The sequence below is a fragment of the Mugil cephalus genome, chromosome 18 (genome assembly GCF_022458985.1).
Source record: "Mugil cephalus isolate CIBA_MC_2020 chromosome 18, CIBA_Mcephalus_1.1, whole genome shotgun sequence".
Taxonomy (NCBI): Eukaryota; Metazoa; Chordata; class Actinopteri; order Mugiliformes; family Mugilidae; genus Mugil; species Mugil cephalus.
In genome coordinates this window covers 20759369-20778018 of record NC_061787.1, presented here as the reverse complement: position 1 = coordinate 20778018, position 18650 = coordinate 20759369, and the positions used below count along the sequence as shown (strand labels likewise).

The following is an 18650-nucleotide window of genomic DNA, read 5'->3' as shown; positions in this document are numbered from 1 at the left end:
AGCCATTAATTTTCCAGAAAAACATGAACACCAGAGAGAGGTCAGTACACAATAAATGCAGGCTAATTTCACATTGAAAACTCAACGTCTGCCCTAGTGAGAGGAAAGGTGCATCAAAAGCTGGGCCATTGCATTTATTCTAGTTTTTAAATCAGCTGACATGAGATCTTGCGAAAACAAAGCAGTTTTATTCCTAGTGTGCTACTTTCCCAGTGCTGCTTTAATGAGGGATTCTTCCCATCAAGGAGGTCCACAACAGCTAATGCCCTACTAATGGCCGGTCTTTCATGGAGAGGACCTGCCGGCAGCACAGAAAATGTTTGCTGGTTAGAAAACACTGTGAAAATAAGCATGCCACAACACTCTCCATTAGTTAATCTGACATTCTTGGAAAGAATTTTAAAAGGAAGAACGGTAGGGTTGCAGAAATCTATGACAGCAGTATACAAGAGACCTAGAGCTGTTTCTCAAGCAGCTATTAAACAAAAATATAAATGGATATTCTTCTGTGAAAGAAAAGTTATGTTTGAAAAACTACTTGCAGACATTTTGCATATTAATCCACCGCTCTGACACAAGATGTGGCAACTTGCGCATACATTAAGTCAAGAGCATGTTTGGTCAGAAAGAGAAGCTAGCACAGGAAGTGTGGTGACGCCTTTGTTTCTAAATAAAGCTGTGGTTTTTCAGTGAACACACAAACAGTGAGAAAGCCTTTAGAATAATTTGCTTAGTTTCAGAAGAAAAAACTCAAACCAACGTTATGGAAATATAGTCTCCGGTCACTTTCCTGTCTCGGGAACTGGAAAGAGTGCTTGAAAATGGTTAAAATGGGAAGTTACACCCACATGGGGCCTGTTATCAATAGTTTCTCACATCTTATGCTACCATGTGACTCTACTCTTTAGTTCTGCACACAGCAGGATTTTTTTTTTTATCCACCCTTTCTCTGTGTATAAAGTGAGCTAAAGCTTCTTAGATTAATGAAGATCTACCTCAGCTTTTATTTTCTTTGTAAATGGACGCGTCTGTGCGCTTTTACTGAGACTGCGTAGGTCGTCTTTGCAATACTGGGATTTTTTGGCAGCAGTAGCACTTAATAGCTTATATATTTAGCTGCATCTTTTTAAATATTATTTTCACAACAAATGTGCCTCCCTGTGCGCCTCAGCTGCACCAAAGTTTAGATTGTAATGTAAGACGTTGCCATTTTGGACTACTTGAATACGGGCCCCCAGTCAGTTGAGCAGTAGCTGTGCACCAGTTGTGTCAGGGGCGCGGTCTGCCCTGTGGCTCCCTGCTGCTTTGCTTTGGTGTTGGTGGCTGTGGAGTTAGGACGGAGCGCCTCATTCATCCACTGCGGCGGATATGGCGGACGCGGCGGAGTGCACTATCAAGGTGGTGTGCCGGTTTAGGCCACTGAACAGCGCCGAGGTAGCCCGGGGAGACAAGTACATCCCGAAGTTTCAGGGGGAGGACTGTGTGCAGATTGCGGTGAGTGACACCTTCGTTTTGATTAGAGGATAAATTGAACTTGGTGCTCCACACTGAATTCACTGAACTGTTGCATAAAGCATCAGGATTAGCCACATTCATTATGAAGAAATATGTTGTAAAATGCTTTATTTGGAGTCACAAAATGTCCAATACACGTTGAATAAGAGACTGCCGACAATCCTTTAGCATCTTGTAATATATTAGAGTCAACAAAATACATTTATTGACGTTTTAATGCTTGTTAATGGTACCCCAAATAAATAATGCTGTATGGATGCTGGTTTGGCTCGTTGACACACGCTGTTGCCCTCCATCTTCATCCAGTTCTCAGTACTTATCCGTTTTATGTTGGCTTTAAAGCTCCTGTGCCTTGTTTGATATCTAGCTCATGCCTCTGAGGCTTTCTAGTGGGTGAGGTCTTGTGCGTTTTTAAGCACTAAGGTATGCAGGAAGTATGTTAGTATATTAAGTATCTTAATATTCTGGGTTTAGGAAAAGATCCGAACTTAGTGTCAGACACTTCTCTTTAGGATTTTGCTAAACATGACCAGTTTCACCAGGAGGCCTAAATTGTCCTAGTTGGGCTGAGGGCCTTGCACAGCTGACGTTTGCAGCTGATGTTAGAATTGATATAATTCTTATTGATAGAATTGTTAGAATTGGTAATCAAATGTCTGATATTTTTTGTGTGGGGTGCATAGTATGATTTATATATGGTTTGGATTACCCTATTCCAATATGAAGGAACCACATAACACTTATCTAGTCCCTTTGATTAACAAAGAAGGGGCAATCTGTGTTTACATAGAGGACTGAGAACTGACTGAACAGGTTTCAGCATAAAAGTTAACAGTTAACTAAATGTATTATAGTAGAAACAGAAAGACAAAATAATTGTATATTTTATTTACATAGATACGTATTATTAAACTCAATGGCTAAAAACAAAATTAGCAACAAACCTTTGAAAATGATCAGATAAATGTAATGCTAACAGCTAGCCCCAAACTAAAAGCGTAGGCCTACAAACAGCTGAATTATCTCGGCAAAGGTATGAATAAACAATTATACATTGACAACTGCAAGTGTAGATAAAAAAATGGAAAGTGTAAAAAAATTTGACATTATTTAGCTCAAGTACATTTGAAGTACATGTGAAAATCATTCATTCTTGACAAACATTTGACATTTTAGCTAATTTTAGGTAATTATAGGTATTAACAGTTGAAGTTGTTTGCTACAAGTGGATAAACAGGGAGAATAACCAGTAATGAGTAATAAAAAGGGACCAAGGTTCTCCAGGAGCTGAGATAAAAGGGAAGGAAGAGGAACCTTGTTGCCTTACAACTCCTGTGCATCCAGTAGAGGATGACCAAATAAGGCCTAACTGAGGACATAGTACAACCTGCTGTGGTCTAGAAAGATGGTGACAAATTCACCCATAACTTGGAGGAATAAACTAAAGACGTCCTCTGACAAATCTCTAGACCTGGAGAACCAATGGTTTGTGAGGCCGAAAGTGAAAGCGGCCAAGTGGAGGTGCAGACAGTTCGGCTTAAAAGAAAAAGGCAAACCAGTCACGGTGGCCGAGAGGTTAAGGCGTTGGACTCGAAATCCAATGGGGTTTCCCCGCACAGGTTCGAATCCTGTTCGTGACGTAGTTTTATTTATTGGTTGATCCAAGGAAGGAAGGATCACTATAGTCTCTTGTGAGCAACACAATGGCAAAGTGAACAACACTGAATCTTGCTGTACTTTTAATGAAAATAGTACTAGTATCCTGTATTTCATACATATCCATCCCCATGTACACTTTATCTATGTAAATACAGCTTTTTTTCATAGAATTTAAAATGACATTGCCTTGTTAAATAGTTGTTTTAACCATGTACCATATCAACACGTCAGCAAATCAGTTATTCTCACTCTCCTTTTAACACTTACTAGTATTATCCTATACGTCATCAATGAGCCTCTAATATCTTACCACCTTCTGTTGTATTACACAGAAGCCCCCAAGAACTGGCACTCACTTCACAGTTTAGTTATTTTATATCAGTGTCAAGTAGTAGTCTGATAATTGGACTGTGCAGATGCGTAACAGGAGGCACAGCAGATTGCGTTTCTCCGACATCATTACTCATGTACTAAAGATGGGCCTGTTTGTGTGTTTGTGTTCAGTGTGATATTGCTGATCATTATAATTTTCAAATCTGTTAGTGCATTCAGCTGCATTTTAAGGAAAAACATGCAGCAAATAGCACAGAAGAGTCAGGAAGTCAATGAAGTGCTCATCATACCAGTAAAACTACTGAGTACATCAAATTGTGTTTGTTGGAGACAAAAGACAGGAAGTAAAACTTAAATGCAAAGAGAAAATCAATTAAGAAAACCTAACCAGGTTAAGCCCCGCCCAAACCTTTTGATTAGCCCAGCAGATCTTTCTTCTTCGAGCATTATCAATTCCCAACCGAGCTACCTTGGACTGTTTTTACTCAACAAAACCATTTCATACCAAACATTTAGACATTTTGTTTCAGGCATTTTGTGTCTGGCTCGCCCAAACACACTGGACCTTTTAATGAACCTACTGCAGTGTAACAGAATAGAAATCCGTTGTCATGGTTGCTCACGGCTGCTGCCTCTTCTTCACAGGGTAAACCGTACTACTTTGACCGTGTGTTCCAGTCCAACACAACTCAGGTTCAATTCTACAACGCTGTTGCCCAGAAGATTGTCAAAGGTAGGCTGTGCAGTGAAATACACTTTTACGACCCTGGAAACAAGAGGCCCAACCGTCATACTAAATGTGCTCCTTCTCTCACCAGATGTTTTGGAAGGATACAACGGGACAATATTTGCCTACGGGCAGACATCTTCTGGCAAAACACACACGATGGAGGTAATATGTAGCAATATGAGGCAATATACTAAAAAATAATTAGGGACTGTCCTGCCTGAGGGTCTGTTTTTCTAATTATGATATTCTCAAGGGGAAACTTCATGACCCAGAAATGATGGGAATCATTCCGAGGATTGTGGAGGACATCTTCAACTACATTTACTCCATGGACGAGAACCTGGAGTTTCACATCAAAGTACGTAACCCAGCCGCCTCATTATCTGCTCAGACTTCACGTAGATGTCAGGAGACCTCACTGTGACCATCTGTCTTGCAGGTTTCATATTTTGAAATCTATCTGGACAAAATCAGGGACTTGTTGGACGGTATGTATGTGGGTTTCTCGTGGTTTGATGTTTTCGTTCAAACGCTCGATTTCAGGTGTGAGCTTTAATTTTGTTCTCTTCCGCAGTAACAAAGAAGAACCTTTCTGTGCACGAGGACAAGAACAGGGTTCCCTATGTCAAGGTGAGGCGTGGGATCATTTCGTGTTCCCACTGGTTGTTTTACTGGAGTCACGGCAACAGTTTCCCCAAGCCGTACAATCAAGGAGTCACAAGTTTGTCCAGACACTTGTAATGCAGTAGTTATGAATGATACGTAGGAACATGTGAAAAACAATGACACATGTGTGCCTTACATGTAAGTTTTAAATAATTAGATGAGGAAACAGAAATTAAAAATAGTAAGAAAGGGAGGTAATGAAGTCACTCTGTCTCGTGAATCTCCCTTTTAGATTGATACAGTATGTCATGGTCCCCCCTGCTAATAATCGTGCCTCTGTAAAGTAGAACACAGTGTTACTTTGTGATGTGTGTGCACATTTCCCCAGGGGTGTACCGAGCGTTTTGTGTGCAGTCCTGCGGAGGTCATGGACTCCATAGACGAAGGCAAAAACAACCGACACGTGGCTGTCACAAGTGAGTTGGTACACTGAGCGTCTTCAGTGCTGCAGCCTCTCATGGGTTCAACTTACATGGTCTCCTGACTCCTCACAGTCCCGTCATCCAGGACACAGTCTGTGCTAAAGACACCACCAAACTAGACAGGAAACCAAAGGGAAAATAGACGTCGTTCTAATCATGGACACTGGGCCTAAACTGGTGATAGTCTCCGGCTCACTGTTATGCAAGTAATATTTTCTGAAATTAAAAGCGACACAGAAGACCAGTTCTCTCTGTGCTAGTTTGAACAAAGCAATAAAAGCATTTTTTTATTGTAGTTCACAAGTAGGTGTTCTGTCAACCCTTTTTTCTTGGCTTTTCTCAGTGATCAAGTTGTTGGATAATATGGAGGAACCAGGATAATGCTTCTGCAATGCTTGTGTCACGCTGCTAGATTCTGACAACTGCCGAATTTAAACAACAAGAGAAGCCACTGTGTAATTCAGCTTCTAACATTTTGTCACCCAGGCATGGAAACATATTGTTAGTACAACACATTTTGTGTAACTATAACAAGATGTTTATGTATGACCCTGTTACACTTGCCAGCTTGTAGTAGTTTATAGCCCACGTAACAAAACCTTCTGATACTTTTATCGCCTATAATTAAAGTATTTATGTGAAGGATGTCGCAGGTGATAAACCCACAGAGAATGATCACGCGACTCTCGGGCTTTACAAGGTGCTTCAAAATCTTTTAGCCTGTTGTTTCTTTTTCTCTGTTGCTGCTCTTCGTCTGTAGAAAGGAAACATTTGCTGGCGGTGGAATGTCACTGTTGTGTTGACGCTGTGTTTGTGCTGCCCTCAAGTGGCAAAACATAAAAATACTGGAAGTCTAAGTAGAACTCTATCCTGTTCAAATGATCTATTTTGCATAAAGGAATTTTTTTAAATTTATTCTAGTGCCAGTTTTATCATTTTTATTTTATTATTTCTAAAAGATTCTTTAACGGTGTTGATTTGTATTAAGCAAAGGAGACTTATTTTCACATGTTGAAATCAGGATTCAATGTGCATCGTGTGTTTTTTTCCCCCCAGTATCGTTCTAATATTCCTGTGTTTTATTATTCATTGCTACCCGTGTTTTTCTATGTGCGTCTCAGACATGAACGAGCACAGCTCCCGGAGTCACAGCATCTTCCTCATCAACATCAAGCAGGAAAACACTCAGACTGATCAGAAACTTACCGGCAAGCTCTACCTCGTCGACCTAGCCGGGAGTGAAAAAGTACGACTCCCACCTCTGTTTTTGAACAGTTAATTTTATTCAGAGGCGTAATTTAAAGCTCGACTTTCTAGATATAGTGATCTCTTTCCCTAGTGTGTCCGGATCTACTTGCTTTATATTTATTTATTTCTAAAATAGTTATATTTATAAAATGCTGCTGCTTCCTTTCATCACGGGACAGTGCAGTAATCCTGCATCAGTGGATTGAAGCTCTTAACAAGCCAAGGCTAGCTCACAGCTCTAGTAAAGCCACCAACATGCTTTAACCACCTTCTTCTGACTAATTAATCATTTACTCCTCATTGTTCCCGTGTGTGTGTTTCAAAGGTGGGCAAAACAGGAGCAGAAGGCACGGTGCTGGATGAGGCCAAGATGATCAACAAGTCGTTGTCTGCACTGGGGAATGTCATCTCAGCTTTGGCAGAGGGTTCGGTGAGACAGATGTAGGAACAGAATGGGTGGGCTCGCTACCATTGTGGCGGTTCTCACCACATAGCTAATTAAATGCGATCCAAAGTTTATGATCAACATTCTGACAAAGGAGGACGGATAAAACGAGGAGCGACTTAATGAATCTGTCGTGAATGTGTGTCCACTGGAGACCGAAACAAATGCTCCAGAGTAATAAGTGAGCAATGGAGGGAGTCAGGTGACGGAGTAATAGAGGCACAATATTGACGGTTGATGGGTCAGCAAAACATCACGATAAAAACACATTTTAAAAGCATTTACAATTATATGTCTTTACAAGAGGCTTCACTGTTATAAATGCTGCTCGTGTCATAACATTTCTCTGTCAGGCCTACGTTCCATACAGGGACAGTAAGATGACCAGGATCCTGCAGGACTCCTTGGGAGGAAACTGTCGGACGACCATGGTCATCTGCTGCTCTCCTTCCTCGTTCAACGATGCAGAGACCAGGTCTACGTTGCTGTTTGGACAGAGGTGCACACAAACACAAAACTACTAACTAAACCTACGAACTAAAATTATGAAATTACCACCTGATTAACCTTAAACCTAACTTATGCTGCATGTTCCCAAACATCACCATACATGACTTAATGCTCAAGTGTCTACTCGTGGATACCTTTTCATTATTGGAAGTTTTTGGCAGAATAATACCAGTTCAAAGAATAATAAATGATTGGTGAACATTGTACAGATGTGTTCACTTGAAAATATTATTTAAAGGAAACAGTCAAACATAAAAATCCACTGAGCCCCCCTGCATGGAGTGAAAAGCAGACTTGTCTTCATATTATTGGAACAGAAGCAAAGGAGGTTGTAAAGCTCTATGAGCATCTGCTGCTGATATTCAAACAAGATTGATTGATTGACTTCTCTGCTTTCTGCCTCACCAGAGCAAAGACCATCAAGAACACGGTGTGTCTGAACGTGGAGCTGACCGCGGAGCAATGGAAGAAAAAGTGGGAGAAGGAGAAAGAGAAAAACAAAACGCTGAAAACCACAGTCACCTGGCTGGAGAACGAGCTCAACCGCTGGAGGAAGGGTAGGCTGCGTGTGCCGCATCATCCCAATACATGAGATAATGACAAATGCGCCATATGTTTAGCTGAAAAGAAAAGAAAACCTTTCAACTGTCGATAACACGCTGAAGATTGTAAGAAGCAGATGTTCACAACATTGGCTTCTAAGGGTTTAATGACATGAAAATGCTTTCGAACCATTTAGTCATGCTCTATAGTGTCCCTGTCTTTGATAGAGCTGAGTCACCCATGGGGCCTATTTTGGACTTAACATAGACATTAGCAAAGAAAGAATCCTTTGTTTCCACATTAGTGACGCCGTGAATAATATTTCTGTAGTTGCCTTCGAGCAGTGTGTATGATCATGCATCTGACGTCTGTTAGACATGAGAATTTTGAATGATTTTTATCAACATGTTAATTATGCACTATTTCTAAATTAAATGGAATGAGTCTGAGTCTTCTTGGTTTTAGTTTTACTCCAACATTTTCACTAAAGGAGTGTGGAACAAATAGATCCCACACACACACACAGACTGGAACTGATCTTCTCATACACTATCATCTTTCTGCCGCCCCCTGCAGGAGAGAGTGTGCCAGTGGAGGAGCAGTTTGACAAAGAAAAGGCCAAAGAAGAGGCGCAGGCCCTGGACACTGCACTCAACAACGATAAGGCTGCTCCTAATCCCGCCCTGAGCAGCCTGCCTGCAGTCAAACTCACAGATGCAGAGAGAGTGAAGTACGAGGCGGAGATGGCCAAGCTGTACAAAGAGCTGGATGACAAGGTATGGTAACCAGAAATGTAAGTGCACCAAAATAAATAAATAAAGCCCCAAAGTATAACACTCTGGTGCACTTATCAATAATGTTTATTCTCTATATTTTTGTTATTTCTTAGCTACTTTTCCTGCGTGTATACGAATAATCATTCTTTCTTTTTTGGGGTATTGCGACTCTTGTTGAATTACATCTCTAAAAACCTAATCATATGAGAAGTACAACCCTTTCCTCTTCAGGCAAACCTGCTTGTTTCTATGCGTGCAGCTGTAAATGCATATGTGAACAATTTGTATCATAACCAATGGTAGAGTTTACCTCACTAATCCAGATGCAAAATGTCACAATCACAAAAGTTTATCCCAGAGCCAGATTATGTCACATTTATATCTGACACATTTAATATTTAAGGAGGTCGTTACTGTTGAGATACTATATGATATAATACATAATGCTGTTTATTATTGCTAATATTGCTTGTCCTAACCAAACTAAATCACATGCTGTCACCTTATTTTCTTACATGTAGTATTTATCTTTGGCCAGCAGATGGCGTATTTGGCTACTGTTTATTATTGTATGGAGGTAGAAATAAATGTGAGTGACGTTTTATATTTCTTTCTTCCCTCTTTCTTTCCCAGGATGATGAGATTAACCAGCAGTCTCAGTTGGTTGAGAAGCTGAACCAGCAGATGTTGGACCAGGAGGAGGTGACTCCCCGCATCCCCACCTCACCCCTTCCCCTTCCATTTCCTCCTCTCCCACTGTGCCACAGCCCTCCAACCTCGCCTGTTAGCACAAACCCAGTCTTCCAGCTGATAGCAGACTGGGTTTGTGTAATTAGCTCTGCAGCGCAGGGTCAGGGTGTAACTCACCCTTAGTAAATGCAAGAACCGACCAGCTGGTACAGAAATGTATTTTGGAGTATCTGTTATAAATGTCTTTCCAGAGTTTACTCAGACTGCGCCTCACTTTCATTCTGATCCTCTCCCAGTTGTTGTCCTCCTCTCGCCGTGACCACGACGTCCTGCAGACAGAGTTAAACAGGCTCCTGGCAGAGAATGAAGCCTCCAAGGAGGAGGTGAAGGAGGTGCTGCAGGCCCTGGAGGAGCTGGCCGTCAACTACGACCAGAAGAGTCAAGAGGTTGAGGACAAGACAAAGGAGTTTGAGGCTCTAAGCGAGGAGCTGAATCAGAAATCTGTAAGCAGTTCAAAGCTTCAGGGGTTCTGAATCTGTTGGATCTGATTGTGTTGATCATTCCTAAGATAAAGTGTCATCATGTGTCACCAGAGCTCCTTGGCCTCCATTGACTGTGAGCTCCAGAAACTGAAGGAGATGACCAACCACCAGAAGAAGAGGGTGACGGAGATGATGTCGTCTCTGCTCAAAGACCTGGCTGAGATAGGCATCGCAGTGGGAAGCAATGACATTAAGGTTAACAGTTTTCACTCAAATCAGAAATATGCTGGAAACAAAGAAAGTGGAGTTTTTTGTTGCTTTAGTCGGAGCATGTGTCCTTTGGGCCACAGGACGGCAGGTTATTGTCTCCTTTAATATAAAATGCCATTCCCTTCTGTGTGCTCGTGCTCGCTCAAATTGAGATGGATTGTACGGGGCGGCAGAAAACAATACTTTCATCCGTTATTTAATCCAACATCCAGACACTTCATTCATTTAGATTATAAAAATGTGGACCGTGCCCCTTAACAGGGTTTCTATCACAGTGTCTTCTTCCAGTTTATTTTGTTTTTCAATGAGTAGACATATAAATATTCAGTTTAAACCAAATGAGTTGCGATTAAACATAATTAATCAATTATCAAACTAAGTTTATTTACTTGTGTTTGGCCACAGCCCAAGAGACTATTTACTTAACAAATAATCTTATAAAACAGAGAAATGCAGTAAGATTAGATGCTCACATTTGAGAAGCTTGAGTCAGTTCAAAACTGCTTAATTACTGGTGATTATCAAAGTTGTTGTTTCTTGTAAATCAGCTGATCAGCTTGTTGGCTTAGCATGACATACTGCAGTTAGGATTTCAATATAGGGCTTGTTTCAAAAATACCTCCGTATTTCCATAATCAGTCCCCAAGAGAAAGACTCCAGACCAGATTTATGCCACAAAATAATGTAGGCAGAGAAGCTGGTCTGGATTACAAAAATATATTTAATTAGAAATAAGAATGTGTCATTTTATCTACAGTTTAACAATGTACTCTACAGTCAGTCAGTTTAATGTTGCATAGGTTTTAGTTAGAAAAGTACTTTAAGGTTTAGACATGAGTTTGAAACATGCCCACTTTACTTTAAACTCCAGGCCTTTGTTAAAATAATAGCTAAAGCACCACTTGTTGAAAGCATACAGTGTTGATGTTCTAAGTGGGAATTTAACCTACATCACTTACATCAGAGCTGCTCTCCACCCAGAGCGGTTGTTCTTTAAAGTCTCCTGTGTATATTAATGATATTTTCTCTTCACATCTTGGAAACCACATGTCAACAACAGCTAATGGAGACAGAACATTTATCAGCAAGTACAGAAAGTGCAGAAAATGACTCAGCAACAGAGCTAAACTCCAAACAGTGTCACAAAGGTGAAGATTTGATCCTTGTAGACTCTTGATAAACTGTTACAGACATTTTATTGGCATTATTGAACTGATAAATGAATTTAGTTCATTCACTCATTTTCTGTAACTGCTTGTCCACTGGAGTGTCGCCCACCAATTAACCTAACGAGCACGTTGAATTCAAACCCAGAACATTCTTGCTGTGAGTCATCGGTGCTAACACCACACCGCTGTGCTGCCTTAATTAAATTCATAAATTTCAGGCTAAATAATAACAAATTTCACAGTAGTTTTCCAATCCTCCTTTCTGACACCTCAGCAACAAGAGAGCAGCGGCCTCATAGACGAAGAGTTCACCGTGGCCCGTCTCTACATCAGTAAGATGAAATCTGAGGTGAAGACGATGGTGAAGCGTAGCAAGCAGCTGGAGAGCACCCAGGCTGAGAGCTCCCAGAAGCTGGACGACACCGAGAGGGAGCTGACTGCCTGCCAGCTCCGCATCTCCCAGGTAACTGGCCCTTAACACAGCTGCCATCACGGATGCCGTCGCCACAGCGGCCAATGTTTAGCGGTTAGTAAAAGTGTCAGATCTCGTTTTGCCTTAATCAAATCAGCGCGTCTCTACAGGTCAAACTATGTTAATTACAGGTTTAAACGGCGCCGTCGTGGAGGTTGTGTAAGTCCCTTCTTTCATTGTGTCTTATTCCAGTATGAAGCTAAAATCAAGTCCCTGACAGACTGCCTCCAGAATGCGGAGCAGAAGAAAAGACAGCTGGAGGAAAATGTGGACTCTCTCAATGAGGAAATAGTTCGGATCAAAGCCCAGGGTGAGCGTCTGCTGCTGTTTAACAAAGGCCTTCAGTACAATGTGTTCTGCCCAAAACGAAACCTTAATATGGATGGAAATCCTGCTTTCTTAGTATTAGTTTAAATATGAATGGACGGACGTAAAAAAAACATTATTTTATTATTATAAGCGCATGTATCTTCATCCAGACACAACCACCTTGATGTGTTTTCTAGTGGAAGACAAAAATCTACTCCTAGACCTTAAAATATATAAACTATGGAATTAAATTACACTTGCAAGACCAATGCTTGAAATGACATCTTATTCCTGATATATACTGTGTGATGTTGTATTTGAGATTCTATTCTATACATTGTGTATGTTACCTGTCAACAAGACTTTCTCCTTCCAGAGAAAGTTAACGCCATGGAGAAGGAGAATGAGATCCAGTCTGCCAATGAAGTAAAGGTACCGTATCAGTGAGCTCACATTTAGGCTTGAATTAGAATCAAACCCGGGAAATTTGATCACAAGCAGCCGGCAGGCACATGGCATTAAAAAACAAGCCATCACCTTAGGTCCAACCTCAGTTTTATGCTCTGAATGCACCGACATCACTTTGGGTGCGGTAGAGTTAATGGTTACTGTCGGCTTACTGCTGGATCAGAACCTTGAACGGCTGTTAATTGTGTTTGTGCGTCATGAGTTGATGCATATTTTGGAACAAGCTGCAAAGTCTTTCTCGCACCCTGACACCCTGACACCCTGACAAAGGCCTGCACAAAACACAGATTTTATTTTGAAAAACTTCCAAATGCATCACAGATTCACCACGGCGAGATTTAAAACAATGACAAAACTAAATCTCCAGTTGGGTTGATACTGAGGAAGTGTGCCACTCCTCAACATGCATATATGTCTTTTAATGACACAGTCGCAGACAGTGATTATGTATTATTCTATTAGTTCATTCTTTAAAGGTTTATTCATTATTTAGTTAGTTGACAGCTGTGAGAACTAAATGTTTTATAATGCTGTCATTACAGGTAAAATTTATAGCCATTTTATCCTTTTTCATTTAAAAAAGTGTGTTTTTTTCTAAATGAATGAGGCAAAATTCAACTTGTGCAAGAGAACTCCCGCTGAATAGGTCTTTAATGTAACTCACACTCACACATTTGGTAGTGTGAACACACATCTGAAGATGGTGTGAGACGCTTGCTCTTTAAGCTGGTTTCTCCTTTTCTGATGTTATTGCAAAGTCTGAGCGGAGCTCGATTAAGTCTGGGCTTAGGTCAAAGCTCTGACTTGCTGTGTGCTCTCATGCCTTAAGGAAGCGGTGGAGAAGCAGATCCAGTATCACAGAGACACCCATCAGAGGCAGATCAGCAGCCTGAGGGATGAGCTGGACAAAAAGGAGAAGCTCATCATGGAGCTGCAGGAGTAAGACACTAGCGACCAAACGCCTTCTGTCTTTAAATTGACCTCACAGCCCTGTACTAATTCTGTCTCTGACCTCTGTGCAGTCTAAACCAGAAGATCATGCTGGAGCAGGAGACGCTGAGAGTGGAGCATGAAAAACTCAAGACCTCTGACCAGGAGAAGAGCCGCCAGCTGCAAGAGCTCACGTAAACCCTTCACGTTTAGTCAACAGGAAAAAAAACAAAAAGAACAAGAACAAATGCTCATACTAAGACTTTGATGTGCTGCAGGGCGATGCAGGACAGACAGGAGCTGGCCAGACAGGACCTGAAGGGACTGGAGGAGACTGTGGTCAGTTATTGGCTGAGTGTTTAAAGTGGAAAATAACTGCATCTTGGCAGCATTAGAATAGTGTGCTCTTATAAGATTAGCATCACTTTTCCTTGTTTTCAGTCTGATGATCAGGAGTAGAGATTATATGATGGCTGGTTTAGGCTGGTTTAGTTTGCAGTGAGCTTTAAGCGCCACAGATGAAGTTCCATTCAAAGTGTAAATCACAAATAATACAAAATCTGCTGCTCTTGATTTGTGTGTGTAAAGAGGTATCCTGCAACCTGGGTGAATCTGACTGTGAATGCGCAGTTTATTGTGTTTGTGTTTTTTTTCTGTACACTGAGTTTTCTTGCCGTATATTAGGCCCGAGAGCTGCAGACACTCCACAACCTGAGGAGGCTATTTGTCCAAGACCTGTCCACAAGGGTGAAAAAGGTAAAAAAAAATTTTTTTTAAAAGTAAGAAAAAAAATCCTCTCTGTTTCTTGCATTTGAAGGTCTGTATCCTCCTATTCTCTGAATGTTGCCATGGTGAATTGTCCATGTACTTGTTATTCTGTGGTCTGGCTTTGTGTGCGGTTTAATCTCTCATGCGACATGACATCACATGAGCTCGTGTCATCCCGACCTCGACATTTAACTGGAATGAGACGAGCCGCTCCACATTTCACTCATGCGTCGGCTGCACTTCATTTAATTTGCACCGTGATTAAATTTTAATGAATCCAGGGAGCACAGCCGAAAGTGTCTGCGATAAGTAGGCCATCTGATTCTTCAAAGGTAGCAGCTGTAAATGAGGGACCCGGGACCCTCGTCTCCAGCCTTCGGGCTGCATCTTGATGAGATAAACACAGGCGGGCCAGGCATTCTTGGAAAACACAGACAGTATGATAGTTGTGTTGTTGCGCTCATCCAAAATTTGCCACTTATCGCCTCATTTAGCAACAAATGAGATCCTTCGGAGCACGCTTTTTGGTTACAGGACTGTTGGAAAAAAAAAGTGAAAGAAATTAAGCTGATGAATGAATGCTGAAGTAAAACATATCAAGGTACAGATAGAGCTCTTTTCTGTGCTTGGACAGAATGCACATATGGACTCAGATGAAGCAGATGGCAGCGCTGCCCAGAAACAAAAGATCCGCTTCTTGGAGAGCAACCTTGAGCAGTTAACTAAAGTTCACAAGCAGGTAAAGATATGTGAAAGCACACGATTCACGCAGCAACATTACTTCCTGAGCTAATCACGTTGAGTGACTCTCACCAGTATTAGCATCTCAGACTCTCCTGATGTTTTCTTCCTTTGCTATAACACTGTGTTCTGCTCTTATCTCTTTTGTTCTTATAGCTAGTGCGGGACAATGCTGACCTTCGTTGTGAGATCCCTAAAATGGAGAAGCGCCTGCGGGCCACCGCTGAGCGGGTCAAAGCCCTGGAGGCCGCCCTGAAGGAGGCCAAAGAGAACGCGGCACGCGACCGTAAGCGCTACCAGCAGGAGATGGAGCGCATTAAGGATACCGCCAAGCCCAAAAACATGGGCAGGAGAGCCTCGATAGGTATGTGGACTCATGCAGATAGAGAACTACATCTTGCACTTGGCTAAAAAAAATTATGGTAACACACTAGACCAACCATTATCTATTACTGTTGAAATCCCTGGACAGGTCGCCTGTCAGACAACCATTCACATGCACAGCATGCATGTCTCTGGAATGTGGGAGGAAGCACCTGCAGAAAACACATGCAGGCTTAGGGACCACATGCAAACTCCCCACAGCGGGTTCAAACCCAAAACCTTCTTGCTTTGCACCAACATGCCGCATGCTGAATATTTGGAATTATTCAAAAGAACAAACGTTTTTTGAGTGTAAATACTTCAATGAGTATCATGCTTCACCTTCACCTTTATATTTAATGATACACTAATTTCACTGTGTAAATTTGGTGGCTGCAGGTGAATACAGAATTCGAATTACCTTTATTGTCATGGCACAGTAAAAAACTGCACAATGAAGCTTGTACAAACAAAACTCCCACATCCATGCCAAAAGTATTAATTTTTGAACTGAGGAGGGAACCCAGCTACTTGATCTGAGAGTGGCATCAATCGTCTCATTGAACTCTTAAGCAGAACGCAAATAAATGACTGTGCTTAAATAAAGTATAACGTAAAAGCCACTGCACAACCTTTGCTCTGGAAATGACCCTTATTCCCTGTCTGTGTCCATCCCAGCCAAGCCCATCCGACCAGGCCAGCTGCCAGGAGTCTCTCTCTTGAACGCCAGCGTCAACAGGTACAACCTCATCCAGAACAACCAGTCCATTAAGGGAGGAAGCAATAACAGGCAAGAGCAGAATACACCATGTTCTATAAAAGCCGCTAATTGACTGTAGTTTAATACGTGCACTTCATTGCTCAGTTCTGCTCGGCCAAACCAGACATCCTGAGACAGGACGTTTCTTAATCCAGATAGGACAGACAGACAGATAGGACAGAAAGTCATCCAGACAGACAAACAGACATCCAGAAAGACATCCAGACAGACAGACAGACTGTAGGTGTCATTTATCTTTCTTCTCTTTTCACCTACAGCTTCTGAGGATGCAGACAGACGTCCAAACTTAAAGCCAAAGCCCCAGACCAACACTAAACTTTCACCAGGAACCACTGCACCATTCATCCAATGGCATGTTAAAATGTGTATATACTGTATATAAGTGCAGTCTAGGTTGTGCAGCGTCTCGTCTTTAAAACTTTTAGACTCAGGCTTATCAAAACTTGAGACTGAGACTGCTCTGCCCAGAATATGACAAGTCATTGTTGTGCCTTTCTTTTACATGCTCAGCTGTCAGTAACTTATGAAGATATTAGGCTAACATGAATGTACGTATCAGACCTTGATGAACCTACTGGACAAAAGAACATTACTAAAAACCTGGCTGAACACTAGCAACATTCCTCTTAGTTTCCGCTTATTTTTTTTTTTTTGCTTTTTGACTGGTCAATATATGATGGTGATGATGATTATTATATATTATTTTTTATGCAACAGTTGCAAATAACACATTTCAAGAATGAAATGATTAAATGAAAGATTTAAACGTTTAAATCTAATAAGTTATATTGCACTGAGTTTGCGCAGTTGCCCTGCAGCACCTGTACCGTACCGTACAGAGATCTCTCAGTGATGCACTTCTGCCAATGCAGCATTATTGTTATGTGCAGATAGTTATAAATATCTGTCTATATTTTGGTTGGTCAAAATGATACTGCAGTTTTTTTTTCTTTAAGTGAAGAAGAACTGTGGCGTCACTACACTGTAGACCTCAAACGACTTTTTGTTCTCACGCCCTGCATATTTTTTTTTTTTTTATCTCCCTGGTTTCCCAGTAACATTTTCCTTTATTTAAATATCTTAAAAAGCCACTAACTCCTCGGCTTCCCTCGGACTATTTGACACTGGAACAGCACTCTCGCATTTCATGTCCAGGAAGGCAGATGTTTTTATCACTTCAACTGAAGGCACTTTTCATGTCGTGCTGAAATTAGCCTGTTGCTGCGGCGCGCTTCCACTTATGGTTTTCTGTACACCGGGTCTTCAAATTTTTATTCTAGACATAATAAATTGAAACTTGAAAGCATATTTTTGGTGAATTTATTTCATGAAACATATAAATTCAATCCAGCCTTCTTTTTTTTTCACTGAAAGAATAAATGCGCACGATTATTGCACAAACAAAATATTAAGCATTAGTTTGATTAGGAACTGGACAATGTTAGGTTTTAATTAATAGAAATTGGTACAATAACAGATACAAAGCCTTAAAACATTCAGTGCTCACGTCTGCCACTTCCGCCCTTTCACCAACAGGTTGTGCTGTCACACACAGAACTCATGCTGAAACACAAGGAAAATTGGCATGATTAAATTACAGTGGAGACATTCATGCATAATTCTGAAATAATGTAAACTTGCAGTCTCATTGCCTGAGGCCAATTTCAGTGCTGCTATAGACTGGGCGTTGTGTTCCTGGATCATCGGAGCACTAAATCATTCATGATCCTGCTCAGATGGTGAAACACCCTGCTGTGATTGCCAGGTAGTGCTCAGCTTAGCAGAGTAGATGTATGTTTATTCAATTACGTAGGCAACATGAACATGTAACATGACCTCACTGTCGTTCTATTACCTGCAAAAATATATTTTTAGAGACTCCCCCCTTAAGGGAAATTTTAAAAACTCTAGGTTTTTTATGAGAAGTCCCCAGAACTACGTCTGAGACCCCCTTGGTGTCCGCGGACCAGGGGTTGGGAAGCACCGGACAGCGAGGTGTTGAATCGGGAGGAGGCAGGCCGAGCACGGAGGTCTGGACACCATCTATCAACGCTGACAAACGGGGCGGGGTGGGGAGCGACACTGTCCACAGGAGGGTCCACTGCTGCTTTGAAGACCACAACACCGAAGCTGAAAGGAGGCAAACTAAATCCGGAACGGGGTCTATGTGCTCTTCAAAATAAGGGCCTCAAAACGTACAAAGCACAGAAAACGATGCAGATTTTTTTGTTGCTCCATTTCACATAGAGACTACGAACTGGAAATCGAGTTGATGTTAATCAGCCTCCGCTCCTCCGCTCTGTGGCAACCTTTCACATGCATTTCATAGCCCTTATAAGAGTCCGAAATGCACGTTCTCC

General features: G+C 41.5%; 1 protein-coding gene and 1 non-coding gene across 3 annotated transcripts; both read left to right on the top strand.

Annotated features, from left to right (window-relative positions):
• Positions 1-983: 983 nt before the first annotated feature.
• Positions 984-17596, top strand: LOC125024386 (kinesin-1 heavy chain-like). 2 transcript variants are annotated; one of them, XM_047612111.1, is made up of 26 exons: positions 984-1494; positions 4153-4240; positions 4326-4399; positions 4491-4595; positions 4677-4725; positions 4812-4867; positions 5232-5319; positions 6447-6571; positions 6899-7003; positions 7372-7517; positions 7937-8085; positions 8648-8847; positions 9481-9549; positions 9834-10040; positions 10131-10274; positions 11733-11921; positions 12123-12240; positions 12601-12671; positions 13537-13646; positions 13730-13831; positions 13916-13976; positions 14322-14393; positions 15040-15144; positions 15303-15510; positions 16188-16248; positions 16548-17596. In XM_047612111.1, the coding sequence occupies exons 1-26, from the start codon at positions 1369-1371 to the stop codon at positions 16552-16554; spliced, it is 2835 nt and encodes a 944-aa protein (XP_047468067.1). In that variant the 5' UTR covers positions 984-1368; the 3' UTR covers positions 16555-17596. The 2 variants fall into 2 exon arrangements, with proteins under 2 accessions (XP_047468067.1, XP_047468068.1); XM_047612112.1 differs by having other exon boundaries at positions 986-1494; positions 12616-12671.
• trnas-cga lies at positions 3074-3155 on the top strand. The gene has a single exon. It is a non-coding gene; the product is annotated as a tRNA-Ser (tRNA).
• Positions 17597-18650: the final 1054 nt, after the last annotated feature.

What these genes read in the sequence shown, in the direction of transcription:
- LOC125024386 (XM_047612111.1), top strand. Translation starts at nt 1,369, where the DNA reads ATGGCGGACGCGGCGGAGTGCACTATCAAGGTGGTGTGCCGGTTTAGG. An exon ending in AGGACTGTGTGCAGATTGCG is followed by an intron (nt 1,495 to 4,152) that starts GTGAGTGACACC and finishes TCTTCTTCACAG; the next exon opens with GGTAAACCGTACTACTTTGA. An exon ending in ACAGGGTTCCCTATGTCAAG is followed by an intron (nt 4,868 to 5,231) that starts GTGAGGCGTGGG and finishes ACATTTCCCCAG; the next exon opens with GGGTGTACCGAGCGTTTTGT.